The following is a 14,139-nucleotide window of genomic DNA, read 5'->3' on the forward strand; positions in this document are numbered from 1 at the left end:
CTGATATGACCATGTGTCCCACCATCAATCGGGTTCCCGGTCTCACCGAGTAACTCTAACGAGTCAGGATTCTTCTAGACGGGCCAGAAATGGGTTGTATCCGTGTGAGCCCACTTTAACTGGGTTTCCAGTGGTTTATGAGCCATTGCGCTCCATGAAGGTGTGGATTATCAATCAATCGGCACGAACACCATCGTATCTCCGAGCTCAGGTATGAAAACTCTGGCTTCCTTTTCGTTTCTGAATAAAATTCACAGCTAATGGCCAGCAACTGACTCCGCCATGCAGTCATACCTCCAGTACCGCCGCATCGGCCAGGCCGTTCGTAAACAGCTATCCGAGCATCCAGAATGGACACTCAACGCACAGCAACGAAGAGATGACCTCACTACATCGATCCAGAACAATGGAGTAGCTGATGACAAACCATCAAGCTTGCGACCACTTTCCCTCCCACCAGGCGTCAAGCAAAAGGAGATCATCGACGCCAATGGGGTCTCAAGGACCGTCCTTGTCGTGGGCTGGGAGAGCCATCAGGACCCCACAAACCCGCACAATTATAGCCTGGCGACCCGTATTACCGCTACGTTGATAGTATCAGCACTAGGATTTGCCGTTGGTGCGGCGTCGTCGATAGAGTCAGCCGTCCTGCCTCAGAACAGCGCAGCACTTGGTGTCAGTGAAGTGGTTGCTTCGCTAGCAACTGGAATATACCTTCTCGGTTTCGCTGCGGGCTCTCTGGTGTCTGGGCCTTTGTCAGAAATCGTGGGCCGCAATGCTGTCTATCTCGCCTCGCTTACTCTTTTCATGATCTTCATCATGGCAAGTGGCCTTGCTCCTAACATCGGCGCGCAACTGGCCTTCCGTTTTCTTGCCGGTGTCTTTGGCTGTCCACCTCTTACCTGCGCCGGTGGCACAATTGCTGACTTATGGAACCCGCTGGAGAAAACCCTCACATTTCCTTTATATGCTATTACTTCTTTCGGCGGCCCTGTTTTGGGGCCACTTATAGCCTCCTATATGGGCCAGGGCACGCTTTCTTGGCGATGGACGAATTGGATCATGCTGATCATGTCTGGCCTCGTTATGGCGCTGATCGTCCTGTTGCAACCAGAGACCTACGGGCCTCTCTTGCTGAAATGGAAAGCTAAGCACTACCGCAAACTTACCGGCGACAATCGCTACCGATCTGAGATGGATATGCAAAAGATTGCGCTCTTTTCGCGCATTACCAATGCCTGTATACGCCAGTTTACGCTTACCGTCCACGAACCCATCATTCTGTTCATCGCGCTCTACATGACTGTGATATACATCGTGTTGTTTACATTCTTTGACGGTTACCCGTTCATCTTCGAAGAGGTCTACGGGGTAAGTCAGGGGATTACGAATGTCATTTGGATTGCGATGTATGTAGGTATTGCACTGGCCTCGTTATGGGTGCCTGTTGTCTATTCGTGGACCAAGAAGGAGTTTGCTGCCGTCAGTACCTGTCCCATGACGGAAGGCTCTTTGGAAGGCAATGCGACTGAGACTGAGGGTTCAAGCTCCGACGACGAAAGCAGCAGGAAATCTCACCCCACCCGACCTGAAAATAGACTTTGGTTTGCAATGCTTGGTGCTCCATTGATTCCAATTGGTTTATTCTGGATGGGTTGGACTGACTATGTAAGAACCAACCCACCAACTTTAGAGTTTGCACGTACTAACCAGCCTTTGGCAGAAATCAATCTCAATCTGGTCCCCCATTATCGCCTCGGCCATCTTCGGCTTCGGAACTATCACCGTCTTCATATCGAGCTACATGTATGTCATCGACTCATACGACACGTATGCTGCATCTGCACTGGGGTTTATGACGGTCTCACGGTACTGCGCAGCCGGGGGAATGACTGTTGCCGGGATTCCGTTCTACTCGAACATGGGCGTTCATTACACGTTGACGATTCTGGCATGCATCAGTGTGGCAATGACACCGCTTCCGTATGTGTTTTGGAAGTTTGGGCATATTATCAGGGGGTGGTCTAAGTTTGCTGTTAATGCCTAGAGAAATAGAAAAAGAAGAGATATAGGCTATGTAATACGTCGGTTGTAGCCGACTTTAGCAAGATAGACTAGACATAAAATGAATATTGGCAAACGAATACTGAGTATGCAGTTGCAATATTAGCGGTAAACTTGAATAGCAAAACTAAACTGGCTACTGCCAAACCAGTGGTTGTCTTGAGGTCCTGGTCGATAAATCTAGACATTACCTAACACCGCAGGCGCAGTTAAAACTTTGGCTTCCCCGGCGACGAACAGTAACAATACCGACTTCCATAATCAGCATCGGAAGTCAATCGAAAGACCAAAATAATTATCAATAGCTTACTAAATTTGACGGAGCATAGTGCATCGTACCCCAGTATCTTTCAAAGCATCGTGGCCTGAGGCATAAGTAAAGACAAGTTAGTAGCTTACATAATTGCCATACAATCGCTCCGCAACATTTTACTGCAATCCGCAAAGCCGCAGTTAAACAATTCACATCCCATTCTCAGTTCTCAAAATGCACGCTACACGAGTTCTCCTAGCTCGCTCTGTGTGGAAGGGTACGTTTCCTATTCTCCGGCATCTGCCACCATACTGTACCAGGTCCAACTAACAGTCCCGATTCTCGACTCCAGGCCCGAACATCGTTCCGTACGCATACCGAGCACCCAACGTGGCCAATCCCACCAACCATAAATAATGAAAGCTAATGACTTCATGGAACAGCCTTCCCCTCCCTCGTCAGCTCCCGCCCCCCCCGGGCACGCCCCCGATCAAGACGCAGAAACGGGCCGCGACGATCCTACCGAACTTCGTGGGCCTGCGCTTCTCCGTGCACAACGGCAAGACGTATCAGGATGTGTTGATAACAGATGAGATGGTTGGGAGGAAGTTGGGGGAGTTCGCGCCGTATGTTTCTTCCTATCTTATCCGTTCTTGTGCTGGGCTGGGGTTGAGATGTATTTGGATACGGACCGACGCCTTGGTGGAATCTGATGCTTTTAGTGGATTACGAACTGTTAAAGTTAGGGATATGGAAGATGACTAGCTGACTTGACTGTCTGGTATAGGACGCGGAAGAGGTTCACATACAAGCACTCGAAGAACAGGTGATCGGGCTTATTTTCGTGGAAGCGATCAATGGGTGAATTGGATGGGTGTCTTATTTGGTTTTGGCTGGGGTTTTCTTACTTTACTAGCGGTTTGCAACATTGTCTGTCCCGTCCGTGAGCCTTGAGGAGGGAGTGTATAACTATCTGCATATCTTTATATTGGGTTTTGTCAATACATGCCACATTTCGAAGCTCCTGATTTGTCAAGCAATGCGCATTTACAGTTTGTAGCTGTTGTATATGTAAGATGGATTGTCTAGGACTGTTGACAAAGATTATGAACTTTGACCAGTGGCTGCGGTCAACTTTGCACCGACTAATTGGCAAGGTAACTGAAGTCCGTAAGCAAGCAGTATGTCACGGGCTTGCCTTTAAAAATCTCAGGAGTTCATCATGAAGCGAAAGACTTGGCTTGTTGGCTGTCCATACAGATCTCAATCCTATATGGAGATATGTTGACCCCATAACGCCGGAAATTCTTCGATTCCCCCCAAACGCCATATCAAACCCAAAATCCAGAAAAAAAAGAAAAAGAAAACCCAGCCAACCCTGAACACTCATAAAGATGGCAGGAATCACCGATAAAACTCTCCCCGCTTAACACTAACTCCATACTCTGCAACGGCCATCCCCAAATCTTCCATCGTGAGCACTGTCCGTCCCTGCCCACTTCCTCCCGATCCACCACCCCCAAAGCCCGGCCGCTGAATTCCCAGATGCGTGCCAGCCTTGCTGCCTCCTTTACCCGTCTCCCCTGCGCCTCCAGTTCCCGCACCGCCAGCACTGCCGGCACCCGCACCACCAGCCCCGGCTAGACCCAGCCCCGACGCTGCATTTAGACTTCCCATGGGGTTACTCGCGGACGAGGAATTTGAGGCACGGATGCGCGCATACTGGTACGAGTCGGCTGCGATATCCGCGATGAACTTTTGCGTCGCGAGGGCGAGTAATCGCGCCAGGTGTGGAGGTGTTTGGTTCGGACCGTGGCCCGGTGGTGGGAGGCCGGCGAGAGTGAGGTAGTGAGCTGTTACTGCGTCGGGGATCTATGTTCACAGTGGATACATTAGCATATACATCTTTCTTAATGGGTACAGAACAAGCAAGGTAATGGAGCACGTACAATAGGCGCATAATCATCCATTTTCCCAAGAAACTCGCGCAGCGAGGTCTCCTTTTTTGATGTCGCCGCTGCATCAACGGAGGTCGGCGCTTGCACGGGGTTCCCAATCTGGTCGTCGCCAACGCCTGCTCCGGGTGCTGCTCCTGCGTCTGGGCCCGCAGCAGCGGAATTAACGCTGGGCCCGGCCATAACGGCTTCTTGTTCGATGGAGGTATCGAGGGCAGTAGCGTCTGAATCCGGCTCGAGTTTCGGAACGACGATTGCTTCAGATGACTGATCTTGTGAGTTCGGCGGAGGTTGAGATTGTGGTAGAGTTGAGGGTGGTTTGGTGTCCGACATGGTGAGGGGGAAGCTGCGTTGGCGGTATTGGCGGCAGGGGTGACAGTTCACTCGATTTAAGCTAGGGCAGAAACTCGATCGACAATGGTTGACAATGCAATATGCAATGAGCACGCTATTGATGTGGTGAATTGGTATTAAGCACTTCTTGACAGAAGTATGAGGATAATTTGAGAGCGAATTTAAGCTGAGTAGGATCCAAGCTGTTTTGAGGCGGTTCCGGACCCACTTTGACTGACTGACGGACTTACAGACTACGCTACCATACTTAAGGCTGGGTAGGACTACAATGCATTAAGAACTAAACGTAGACAAGATAACAGGAAAAAATCACAGTAAAATATCCGCTGATATGATAATATTGTTACACCATATTTTACACCACTTCCCCATCATTGCCCCATATGCATATTCTCAGGATGATGCCCCGGGTGCCCAGGCTGCCCAGGCTGCCCGAATGACTCTCCATGGACTTCCTTTCCCAGCGTCTGCATGAGATTTTGCTCCGCCGTCTGATCAAAGTTTGGATCTGGCGGCATCGGCGACGCAGACATGCTCTCGTGGCCGTGGTGCGGAACTCCAGGAACTCCATGATGAGGATGGCCGACCTGCTGCGGATGCGCCCCCGCCAGGGCCATCATGCCCTTGATCCCCTCGACATGTGCCTTATCCTCCTCCCCTTGTTTCTTCTGGCGCTCGCGGGCCTCACGTTTGGCGGCTTGTGCTGGAGCACGCGTTTTCAACTCACCCGTGACGAATTTGAGGTAGTATGGCACCTCAATCCCACTCTTAAGAAAGAAGAGCTTCAGGTTTCGAGCTTTATCTTTAAGTTGTACCTGGTTGCGATCCTTGAGAGCTTCGCTAATCGTACCGCCGGGGCCGAACATGGCCAGGATCTGACTCCAGTGGGGTCCCTTGACGCGGTCAAGGCCAGCCATGAGGGCGTTTTCTTCTTCAGTCGTCCATGGGCGGCGTTGACTGGGAAGGCCAGACTTGCGGCTGCTGGGCGAGGATTTGGCGGATGCGGCCATCCGAGCCCGCTCATAGAGAACTTGTGTCGGCTGAGATTGAGAGTAGTGGGGAATGCCGGGCATGTAGCCGTGGTTGGCAGTAGACGAGTTAGGTCGACCGGGTATTGGCGACGGCGAGGGGTGGTTGTACTGCTGGAAGTTTGTCTGCATTGGGCTCTGTTGGAAGTTATATGTCTGAGACTGTTGATATCCTGAAGGAGCTGGGCTGCTCTGGTAGGGTTGCTGCGCGGGGGTATATCCTTGTAGAATCTGGATGCCCTGCTGGGGCGCCTGCTGCTGAGCCTGTTGTTGCTGTTGTTGCTGTTGCTGTTGCTGTTGCTGCTGCTGCTGATATTGCTGAGCCTGCTGCCGAGCCTGTTGCTGCTGCTGGGCCTGCTGCTGGGCCTGCTGCTGGGCTTGTTGCTGCTGGGCTTGTTGCTGCTGGGCCTGCTGTGCCTGCTGCTGAGAACGTCTGAGCCCGTGACCCTGCAGCGCAATCTGCGCAGCTCTGGCGGCACGGGCAACCAGGTCACCGTGCATGTTTTTATCGACTGGGACCTCCGGCGCCTGCGTGGCGACAGGAAACTGGCTCTGAAGAGGCGCACTAGGCGGCTCAGAATCACCATTTGATGAAGATGGTTGCCGTCCTTTTGTGATCTTCTTTGACTAATCCGCATTAGCGATCTATTTGTTTAAAACCATATGTAGAGTCTAACCTGTTGGTTGTTGATGGTATCAAAGTTCTTTGTAATATACGAGCTGAGGTCCCGGAGAAAGTCCTCCCAGTGGTATTTGTCTGGTAAAGCTTTCATGGCCTCCTCATTGTTGATATCATTAAGCAATATCTCACGGCGCGAATGTGCACGGTTGACAAAGTCGGTTTCGCTCGGAGCCAGCTGACGCGTCCCGGGTCGTCTGTCAAGGAGTTGCTGCTCAAGATTATCTGGGAACAAAGTATAAAGCAATTCGGTGCGGGTACGTTCGGTGTTGTTCATCGACGCGATGAACGCTTGAGTCTTCATCTCAAGAAAAAGGGCACCTTGCTGTTTGAGAAGCCGTCCACCTTCGGGGACAAATACGTCGAGAAAGTTATCATTGAGCTCAGAGAAGCTGATCTCCTGAGTACCAAAGATGCTGGAGACAAACGATGCCAGGTTTGCTTTGCGGATGATGTCGACTTGCGAAGGTTCAGTGAGCTCGAGCTCCGTGGGCGAGAGGAACGATTTCTTGGTTGAATAGACCTTTTTTGTGTGGTCAAACAGTGACCGCATCGTAGCGTACGCCTGACCATTCTCCGACTCCGGCTCAGATACGAAGGAGGTAATATCTTGGTACGTGGACTTGGCCAGCAGCGACAGAATTTGCGTGGACTGCAAATTAGCTTCCTAACCAAAACTCTGAGCCTGAATTAGAGAACTCACCAGATTATCAAGAATGGGTAAACTCTGAATTTTTAGATGCGAATTGGCCTTGACAAAAACCATCCCCTTGGGAGCGCCCTGACCGGACAAATCCGGCAACTGCTGGGGACCCATGGCGCACTGCTCCTCGACACGCTCGGAATGATTCATGATGTTCGAGATGACAGTAGCTACGTCCGAGTCGATATTCGTGTTTTGCTCTTGCACAGGACTTGCTCCGATCTCGGTCTGACCATTCTTGCTATCCGCAGTTTCCACCGAATCGACGACCCCCGCGGCAAGGGCCGATGCCAATTCTTCTTCAATCTGGTCTCCAGCACCAGGAAGAAGATTCGTGTGTTGTTGCTGGAACTGGCTCTGCTCCGTTTGCTGCGACGGTTCCCGGGTTTGCTCTTGAGGTTGCTGGGACGGTGGTGTTGTCGTTGTCGTTTCCGCTACGGAGTCCTCCGGTTCATCAAGCCGACGTTTTTTGGATGCCCGCGGCGAAAGAGAATCATCCTCGATGGGATGAAACAGCTTGGGGAGTTCTAGTGTGACAAGAGTAAGTCATTGGGTTGAGTGAATAGACTTGGGGTGGTGTTACTGCCGGAGTCAGGCAGTGAATGCGGCTAGGTGGCTTACCATGGTGACCCTCCTCCTTGGGCACCGGCGAGGCAGGGAGGTCGGACGCTCCCTGCGTGTCAACGGAGGGTCCTGATGCACTGGCATCGGCCATGACGGGAGGAGTTGGCGCTGACATGAAGATGATGCTTCCAGGATCAGCAATGAGGGCTTAGGGGTAGGGCGCGCTTGTAGGGCTTGAAGTTGAAAAGAATGCCGTCACGTGGAAATATCCCGGCGTTCAGGCCGTCTAGCCGGAGTGGGCTAGCGTAAACCATTCTACGCCAAGCTGAATATGGAATAGCGCTATGATCCAGCCTGAGGACCCGACATAGTCAAAAAGGTAAACTGACGCTCACAAGCAATGGTCTTTGAGGTGTTTGGAGAAAGGACTTCATGCAATCATGGATAGGCATTTATAAGTCCTGGCATGGGCCTAGGATTCTCTGAGTCGAAATCGGGAAGTCAAATTGAACTCTTGTCGATGCATAGATTGACTGCTATCGATAGACCTGTAAAGAGTAGAGAGTAGAGTCACTCTTGGCTTGTTGATCGTACTAGATGGCCAAGACCCATATACAGCACTGCGTATATCTAATCAATCAGACGACTGCACTTTGAAGTCCTTCCAAGCCCCGTCCATGCCTGCCATAACCACCCACCGATTTTGCATGTTCGTCTCAATCGTCGTCTCATACGCCATCCTCGCAATCCTCAACCACATATCCCCCTTGACCATAAACTCCTCTCCATCCTCAAACTGCCCGCAAACCTCCTGCCCGTTCTTCAGCGCTCGCACAAACTTCGCCACATGCCCATCATCATGCTGCTCATTAACAATCGCAAACAATTCCTTCCAGGACATAGTCCCCGTTCTCTCCCCCCTGTAGGTTCTCACAAATTCGAAATCAAGCTCGGGTACACCGCAGAGAGCATACCACATCAGATCCAGCCGGCCCTTCCACTCGACTAACCTTACTCTATCCCGCATGGAAATCCAGTCCTGACGCCCGAGAATAGAGAAGAAGATACTGCTTGTTACGCAGTGCATGAAGAAAAAGTCAATCTTTGGCTCATACCCGTCCTTCGTCCTCTGCGACGCACCAGCCAAGTAAGCACAGAGGTTTAGCATCTCGGCAGTCTTTCTCGCGAGCGTTTCCTCGGTGACTTTAAACCGCGACGCAATGTCTATTATTTCATCAGCTGCATTGACGAGAATAGACTTTCTCATCTTCATCGTCCCAATGAGGCCCTGGACGCGTCCGGCTTCGACAAGTTTGGGTGTGTCCCTGATTTTCTGTAAAAGGTTCACGAGAGTCTCTCCCTCTTCGTTTCGCCCAGCAGCTCGCTTTTCGGCCGTGAGGAAAAAGTAATCGGTCCCAAAAGAGTCGTGCGCGGCCGCCTGCGCCAATGCCTCAGCGATGATCCCCGGCTGTTCGAACTCGACTCCAAGCCCGAGATGAATAATTGAGTGAAAGGCGCCGTCGTACATAAGCGGGAGGATCTTCTCAGCAATGGGCGAGCGCGAGAAGACGTACTCTATCACGACGTCCTTCCATGAGTCTCGTCGGTCGATCTCCGCTTCGAAGAAACGTAGGAAGTTTGTATACTGGTCAATCTGTGTAATTTGGGACTCGAAGTAGGAGTTGTCAGATAACCTTTCCACGATAGAAGGGACGAGAGGCGGCATGGCGCGCTGAGTAGGGAGGTCATCGTCGTAGGCGGTTTGGAGTTGCTCTGGGGTTGCACCCAGCACTAGCCGAGTGAGAAGGTTATGGACCAGGTGGTTGTGGCCGTTTAGATTGCGGAAAAAGATGTGCAGCGTGTCGTGGTTCTTTTGTAGGAGGTGATTTGTCAGAGTGAGAGTCTGGGAGGGGGGAGTTTGGGCGTAGATGTTCTGGCCGAGTTTGGTTGAGAGAATATTGATCGAAGAGGACATTTTTGACGCCGTATTCGTGCTTTCTTGTTGACTTGGTATGGTAGATGGTTGGGTTTTGCTGACTGGTTTAATGTCCTGAGCCCAAAGATATATACTGCACAGCTAGCTTCGGATAACGAGACCTCGAAGCCCGATGACCGAGCAGCCATATTCACATATTGTCGACTGGACTGGTTCTCTATATCTAGCAAATGGCAAAGGTACGCCGAGCGTGACTAGTACGAATGAGTGACTGAGGCCTTAACCTCGATCAGGGCTACGTTTTGCGGTGTTGGGAATCCATAAAATTGACCCATCTAATAACCAAAACGTCCTCCTAGAGACCCAATATTACATACCCCAGGCTACAATCCCAGGCCATTAGGAAGGCCCCGTTGTTGGCAGAAATCGATGCAACCCCGGGAAGAAATGCCTGAGCAAGCCAACAATGATACATTTCGGAGTTCCAGGCGGGAACCTCGCCTTGCCCCCCGTATTAACCACAGAGACGTTCCTCCCATCATACCTCCCATCTGTATCATTTGCCGCCTCAAGCATGGCAGCCGCCAGATCCAGGTACGAGATGAACGACTCCTGCTCGTCAAAGTCGAGTTTGTGACCACGCTGAATGTCGACGCTCAAGCCGGCAGGCTTGATGAAAATGCTTGTGACCCAGGACTCGTTCGCTCGCAGCATCTCCTCTGCCTTGATCAGGTCGGCGTAGACGTTACTCGCAGCTGTTTTCATAATCGGTAAGAACCACGAGGGCATTTTGCGGCTTAGGTGCGGATCTATCGTCGCGGAGGAGAGAAGGACCAGTTTCGGCACAACTGCATTCGGTTCCGCTGTACGAATCTGCTTGAGTGCCTCGAGAACCGTCTGCACCGAGTCCTGACTCAGTCGGCAACCGGGAATATTGTCGTTTGAAGTGACGGTCAAGAAGACCGCACGTGTGTTGCGTATGCATGCGGTGATGAGGGATAAGTCGGTGATGGAGCCTTCAAAGATAGTCACATTTTTCGTGTCGTTGAGTTCGGGCAAGAGGTTTAAGAGTTTGGGCTTGTTTCGACAGTAGGCGTTTATGTGCATTTCTGAAGATGGTGGCGAGAGCAGATTCTGGATCAGAGCCGTGCCAGTATTGCCGGTTGCGCCCAGAACGGCGTAAGTGGCCAGAGGCATTTCGATTGATGATATTCAGAATTTAGTATTTCGTAACCAATACGGTGCCGTGAGGATTATGGTTGATGGTGGTTGGGTGTTTATAAAGCACTCGTATAGAGAGCTATGGCAGTCGGGTACCGTAGCCTAAACCGTCGTTTTCAGACTTCAATGTCTCAAATATCTCAAGATACGAACTATACCGTGCTAGATGCTGGATATCAAGATCTGCAGTGCAACCTCAACCCCCGGCCCCCGAAATCTCGGAGTTCATCGAGCGTATCGCAGTCGCAGACCCCCGGGTTCCGGTTCGACGGAGTAGATATAATCACCGACAGCCCATACCCACCCGCATTATCATTTCCAAACAGACCAGACCGCACAAATGTCATTCGGAACACTCTACACCCATAACGTATGTTCTTACACCTCAGGGCCCAGAATTAGAATTGGGGGTTTAGCTAACCTTGAATCTTGCAGCCAACGCCTCGCTCGACGACCCTCATCGCTCTAGCAAAGCTCCACAACCTCGACGTCAAAATCATACACGCAGAAAAGAAGAATAAAGAGGCATTTGAGGAGCTTTGCAGATATAATCCACTCGGGCAAGTCCCTACTTTTGTAGGCGCAGACGGGTTCGTGCTGAGTGAATGTATTCCATTGACTCTTTACTGTACTCAGCCCCGACACTCCCTGGTTAATGAAAGAGGACTGAAAAGTCCTGCTGAGCAGTTGCATCCCAGAGTCAGGACCCGATAACAAAATCCCTCCTAGGCAATGACGAACGCTCCTCGCTCAGGATCCTCCAATGGATGTCTTTTGCAAACTCCGACCTCTTTCCAGCAGTCGGCGGCGTCTTCCTCCCACGCATTGGGCAACGGCAAATAATCCAGCAAGATGACGGGGACTCACTGCGTGCGATGCTGCAGCGGTGCAAGTACCTAGATGAGCATCTGAAGCGCAGCAGATATCTTGTGGGGGAAAGTATAACGATTGCGGATTTTTTCGCCGCGAGTCTGCTCATGGGAGCGTTTGCGGCGTTTAGGAGATCCATGCAGGAGAGGTTTGGAGCACTGTGCAGCTGGTATGATGGGGTCCTTGAGATTGGCTGGTTTAAGAAGGTTGCGGGAGGTGTCCCGGATTTGGGACTTGAGTTAGAGATTCCAGAGGATATAAAATGGTAATGATTAGAATGTCTAATGGGACAACCCGAGTCGGCTAGTTGGAGCCATGTCTTGACGTCTTGAGTGATCTGATGTACGATTTCGGTGGCGTTAAGAATAGCATATTGAGACGCCCTCAGCACACAATCCATCTATAGGTAGGGTTCTATCTACTGGTAGGCTCAGTCTGCAAATAGGCCAGCATAGCCCCCTCCACATCCCCACGAGCAATCTTATGCGTCCCATTAACCGGAAACCTTTCCAGTCCCAACTGGTGCAGATAAATTACTCCGTTCAACGCATTGCTCTTCCCAAGTGCCCGCACAACATGTCTTCTGATCTGGGCTTCTTTCTTGCCGGTATATCGTGCCAGGACAGCAAAGGGGCCGCCAGCATTTACCACACATGTCTGGTATGCTTGTTTAGATCTCAGATCTGAGGCAAATGTGGTGGAGGTATGGGGGAAGAATAAAGAAAGAAAACATACCTGAACAGAAGTATATTTCTCAAGGCAACTCTCAATCGGGGCAGGCATCACTTTCCCATTAATCATATCCTTCATCCGGCCAAGGATAAAAACAACGCCCTGCTTGTCCATCAAGCCCACATCACCTGTTTTGAACCATCTTCGCCCATCCTCGTCGTGAAACGACTGGGCTGAAACTCCACCCAGATACCCCGGGATAATACTTGGGCAGGAGACATGGAGCTCGCCCAGCTCTCCTCTTGCCACTGTCGCGTTTGCGCCACGGATCCTGACAGCAGCGCCTCGTGCAACGGATCCAACAGGACTCATCTCACCATAGAACGGAATATCTCTGGGCCTGTTGAAAGGCCAAACAAACGCCCCTCCACCCTCCGTCATCCCGTGATTCACGACAACTCTCGCTTTCGGAAACAATCGCGTACATATCTCAAGTGCGCCTCTTGTCACCGCATCGCCACCGATTTGAACTGTCCTGACAGAATCAGCTGCGCCATTTCTACCCTTCAACTCGTCTGCAACTGGATGAACCATCGCCGGCGTGAGCACCACGAAACTAACCGCGTGCCTTTTTACCGCATGCACCAAATCGCCCGCATTGAAGCCATTCCCCGTCATGACTACTGTCCCACCTTCCCTCCATGTCTGGAGTGTCTGTGCAATGGCAATGCCCCGACACGGATGCGCTTGTTGCAGTGCCCGCGTGCAGTTCTCTGCGTTGACCAGCCACGACTGGGATTGGAGAACGTAGCTCATTCCCGAAATATGCAACGGGCACCCTTTAGGGACCCCGGATGTTCCTGACGTATAGAGGATGGAGTATGTACGGGCTGCGTTGGAAGAGTCCCAGCGAGCAGAAGATAGAAGAGACTCGGTTTCAGAAGCTGAAAGAGCTGGTGTCAGAGATAGGGACAGAAGGGATCTCCAGGCTGAGTCTGGTTGACTTCCCGCAAGCTCGGATAGAGTGATCTTGAGGATATCCGGGTCAAGCGGTAGATTCCGCAACGCGACATCGATCACATCCGCGCCTTTTACGTCTTGCACAACAATAACCCTTGGATTGATAGTCTTTAGCATTCTGCGTAACTCATCATGCTGCTCAACGTTAAGCAGTTCCTCATCGAGACAGACAATCGTCACGCGGAGAACAACCGCAGTCCAAAGCAGAAGACAGAACTCGGCGCCGTTGGGGATGAGCAAGAGCATTCTCGTGCTTGGCTGGGCATTTCTCGCCAGCAGCCCCGCCGCAATCCGTAACGCAGCGTGGTGGAGTTGTGTATATGTCCAGGCGAGGCATGTCCCCGGTTCTCTCTCGACCGCATCATAGTTTGGCGCACCGCCATTTTCAGTCCCACTTCCTGTCTGAACAAGCGCAGAGAAATGACACGGTTGTTGATGGGTACTCTGAATAGCAAAACCCTGTGGATTCTGATGGAGGCCACGCTCAATGTGTGTAAAGACCGAAGGGTCAACGGGTAGGTGCCCACCATCGATTTCTGCTGGGAGGAAAGGCCTGAAGCACGAGCGTGAAACCGACATTCTGTTTGATAGGTGCTTGAATACTCCACTGTAGACTCTGGTCACTGCTTTGACTGTTTCAAAATACGAGCCGTGGTGACTGGACATGCAGCGTCAGCGTCAGCGTCGTGCTATCCGAGCTCGGGTTTCAGTGGAACTGTCGGGGTCCGGTGTGCATCTGGAACTCAGTAATCAGATAAATAAAGAAGACGACCAAGAAAAACAAAAGTAATCAAGTAATAGTTGTCATATCAACAAACAG

General features: G+C 51.4%; 8 protein-coding genes across 8 annotated transcripts, besides 1 other annotated feature; 3 read left to right on the top strand and 5 right to left on the bottom strand.

The window, feature by feature from the left end:
* Nucleotides 1-14,139: part of a sequence feature (contig 1.5 561..450355(-1)) that runs on past both edges of the window.
* Nucleotides 155-2,047, top strand: ANIA_10036 (MFS transporter; the record flags this gene model as incomplete). The annotated part of the gene is made up of 3 exons (XM_652667.2): nucleotides 155-211; nucleotides 289-1,668; nucleotides 1,724-2,047. The coding sequence occupies 3 exons, from the start codon at nucleotides 155-157 to the stop codon at nucleotides 2,045-2,047; spliced, it is 1,761 nt and encodes a 586-aa protein (XP_657759.2).
* Nucleotides 2,783-3,336, top strand: ANIA_10037 (uncharacterized protein). The gene is made up of 2 exons (XM_050611044.1): nucleotides 2,783-2,943; nucleotides 3,105-3,336. The coding sequence occupies exons 1-2, from the start codon at nucleotides 2,907-2,909 to the stop codon at nucleotides 3,269-3,271; spliced, it is 204 nt and encodes a 67-aa protein (XP_050469314.1). The 5' UTR covers nucleotides 2,783-2,906; the 3' UTR covers nucleotides 3,272-3,336.
* ANIA_00154 (putative TFIID and and SAGA complex TAF10 subunit) lies at nucleotides 3,722-4,759 on the bottom strand (the record flags this gene model as incomplete). The annotated part of the gene is made up of 2 exons (XM_652666.2): nucleotides 4,267-4,759; nucleotides 3,722-4,189 (listed from the first exon to the last, which is right to left on the bottom strand). Exons 1-2 carry the CDS (start codon nucleotides 4,603-4,605, stop codon nucleotides 3,722-3,724), a joined length of 807 nt encoding a protein of 268 aa, XP_657758.1. The 5' UTR covers nucleotides 4,606-4,759.
* Nucleotides 4,998-7,751, bottom strand: ANIA_00153 (putative MYB DNA binding protein (Tbf1); the record flags this gene model as incomplete). Its single annotated transcript, XM_652665.1, has 4 exons — nucleotides 4,998-6,281; nucleotides 6,332-6,985; nucleotides 7,037-7,563; nucleotides 7,658-7,751. 4 exons carry the CDS (start codon nucleotides 7,749-7,751, stop codon nucleotides 4,998-5,000), a joined length of 2,559 nt encoding a protein of 852 aa, XP_657757.1.
* tpcI (questin oxygenase tpcI) lies at nucleotides 8,235-9,575 on the bottom strand (the record flags this gene model as incomplete). Its single annotated transcript, XM_652664.2, has 1 exon — nucleotides 8,235-9,575. One exon carries the CDS (start codon nucleotides 9,573-9,575, stop codon nucleotides 8,235-8,237), a length of 1,341 nt encoding a protein of 446 aa, XP_657756.2.
* ANIA_10044 (NAD(P)-dependent oxidoreductase) lies at nucleotides 9,936-10,733 on the bottom strand (the record flags this gene model as incomplete). The annotated part of the gene is made up of 1 exon (XM_050611046.1): nucleotides 9,936-10,733. One exon carries the CDS (start codon nucleotides 10,731-10,733, stop codon nucleotides 9,936-9,938), a length of 798 nt encoding a protein of 265 aa, XP_050469315.1.
* ANIA_10038 (uncharacterized protein) lies at nucleotides 11,098-11,896 on the top strand (the record flags this gene model as incomplete). Its single annotated transcript, XM_050611047.1, has 3 exons — nucleotides 11,098-11,127; nucleotides 11,193-11,385; nucleotides 11,487-11,896. 3 exons carry the CDS (start codon nucleotides 11,098-11,100, stop codon nucleotides 11,894-11,896), a joined length of 633 nt encoding a protein of 210 aa, XP_050469316.1.
* ANIA_10035 (uncharacterized protein) lies at nucleotides 12,042-13,899 on the bottom strand (the record flags this gene model as incomplete). Its single annotated transcript, XM_050611048.1, has 2 exons — nucleotides 12,414-13,899; nucleotides 12,042-12,284 (listed from the first exon to the last, which is right to left on the bottom strand). Exons 1-2 carry the CDS (start codon nucleotides 13,896-13,898, stop codon nucleotides 12,042-12,044), a joined length of 1,728 nt encoding a protein of 575 aa, XP_050469317.1. The 5' UTR covers nucleotide 13,899.

This window comes from Aspergillus nidulans, chromosome VIII, assembly GCF_000011425.1.
Source record: "Aspergillus nidulans FGSC A4 chromosome VIII".
NCBI classification, from domain to species: domain Eukaryota; kingdom Fungi; phylum Ascomycota; class Eurotiomycetes; order Eurotiales; family Aspergillaceae; genus Aspergillus; species Aspergillus nidulans.

Bases quoted from the DNA above. Each gene is read 5' to 3' on its own strand.
- ANIA_10037 (XM_050611044.1), top strand. From the start codon at position 2,907: ATGAGATGGTTGGGAGGAAGTTGGGGGAGTTCGCGCC. The intron at 2,944-3,104 runs GTATGTTTCTTC...TGTCTGGTATAG, and splicing joins AAGTTGGGGGAGTTCGCGCC to GACGCGGAAGAGGTTCACAT.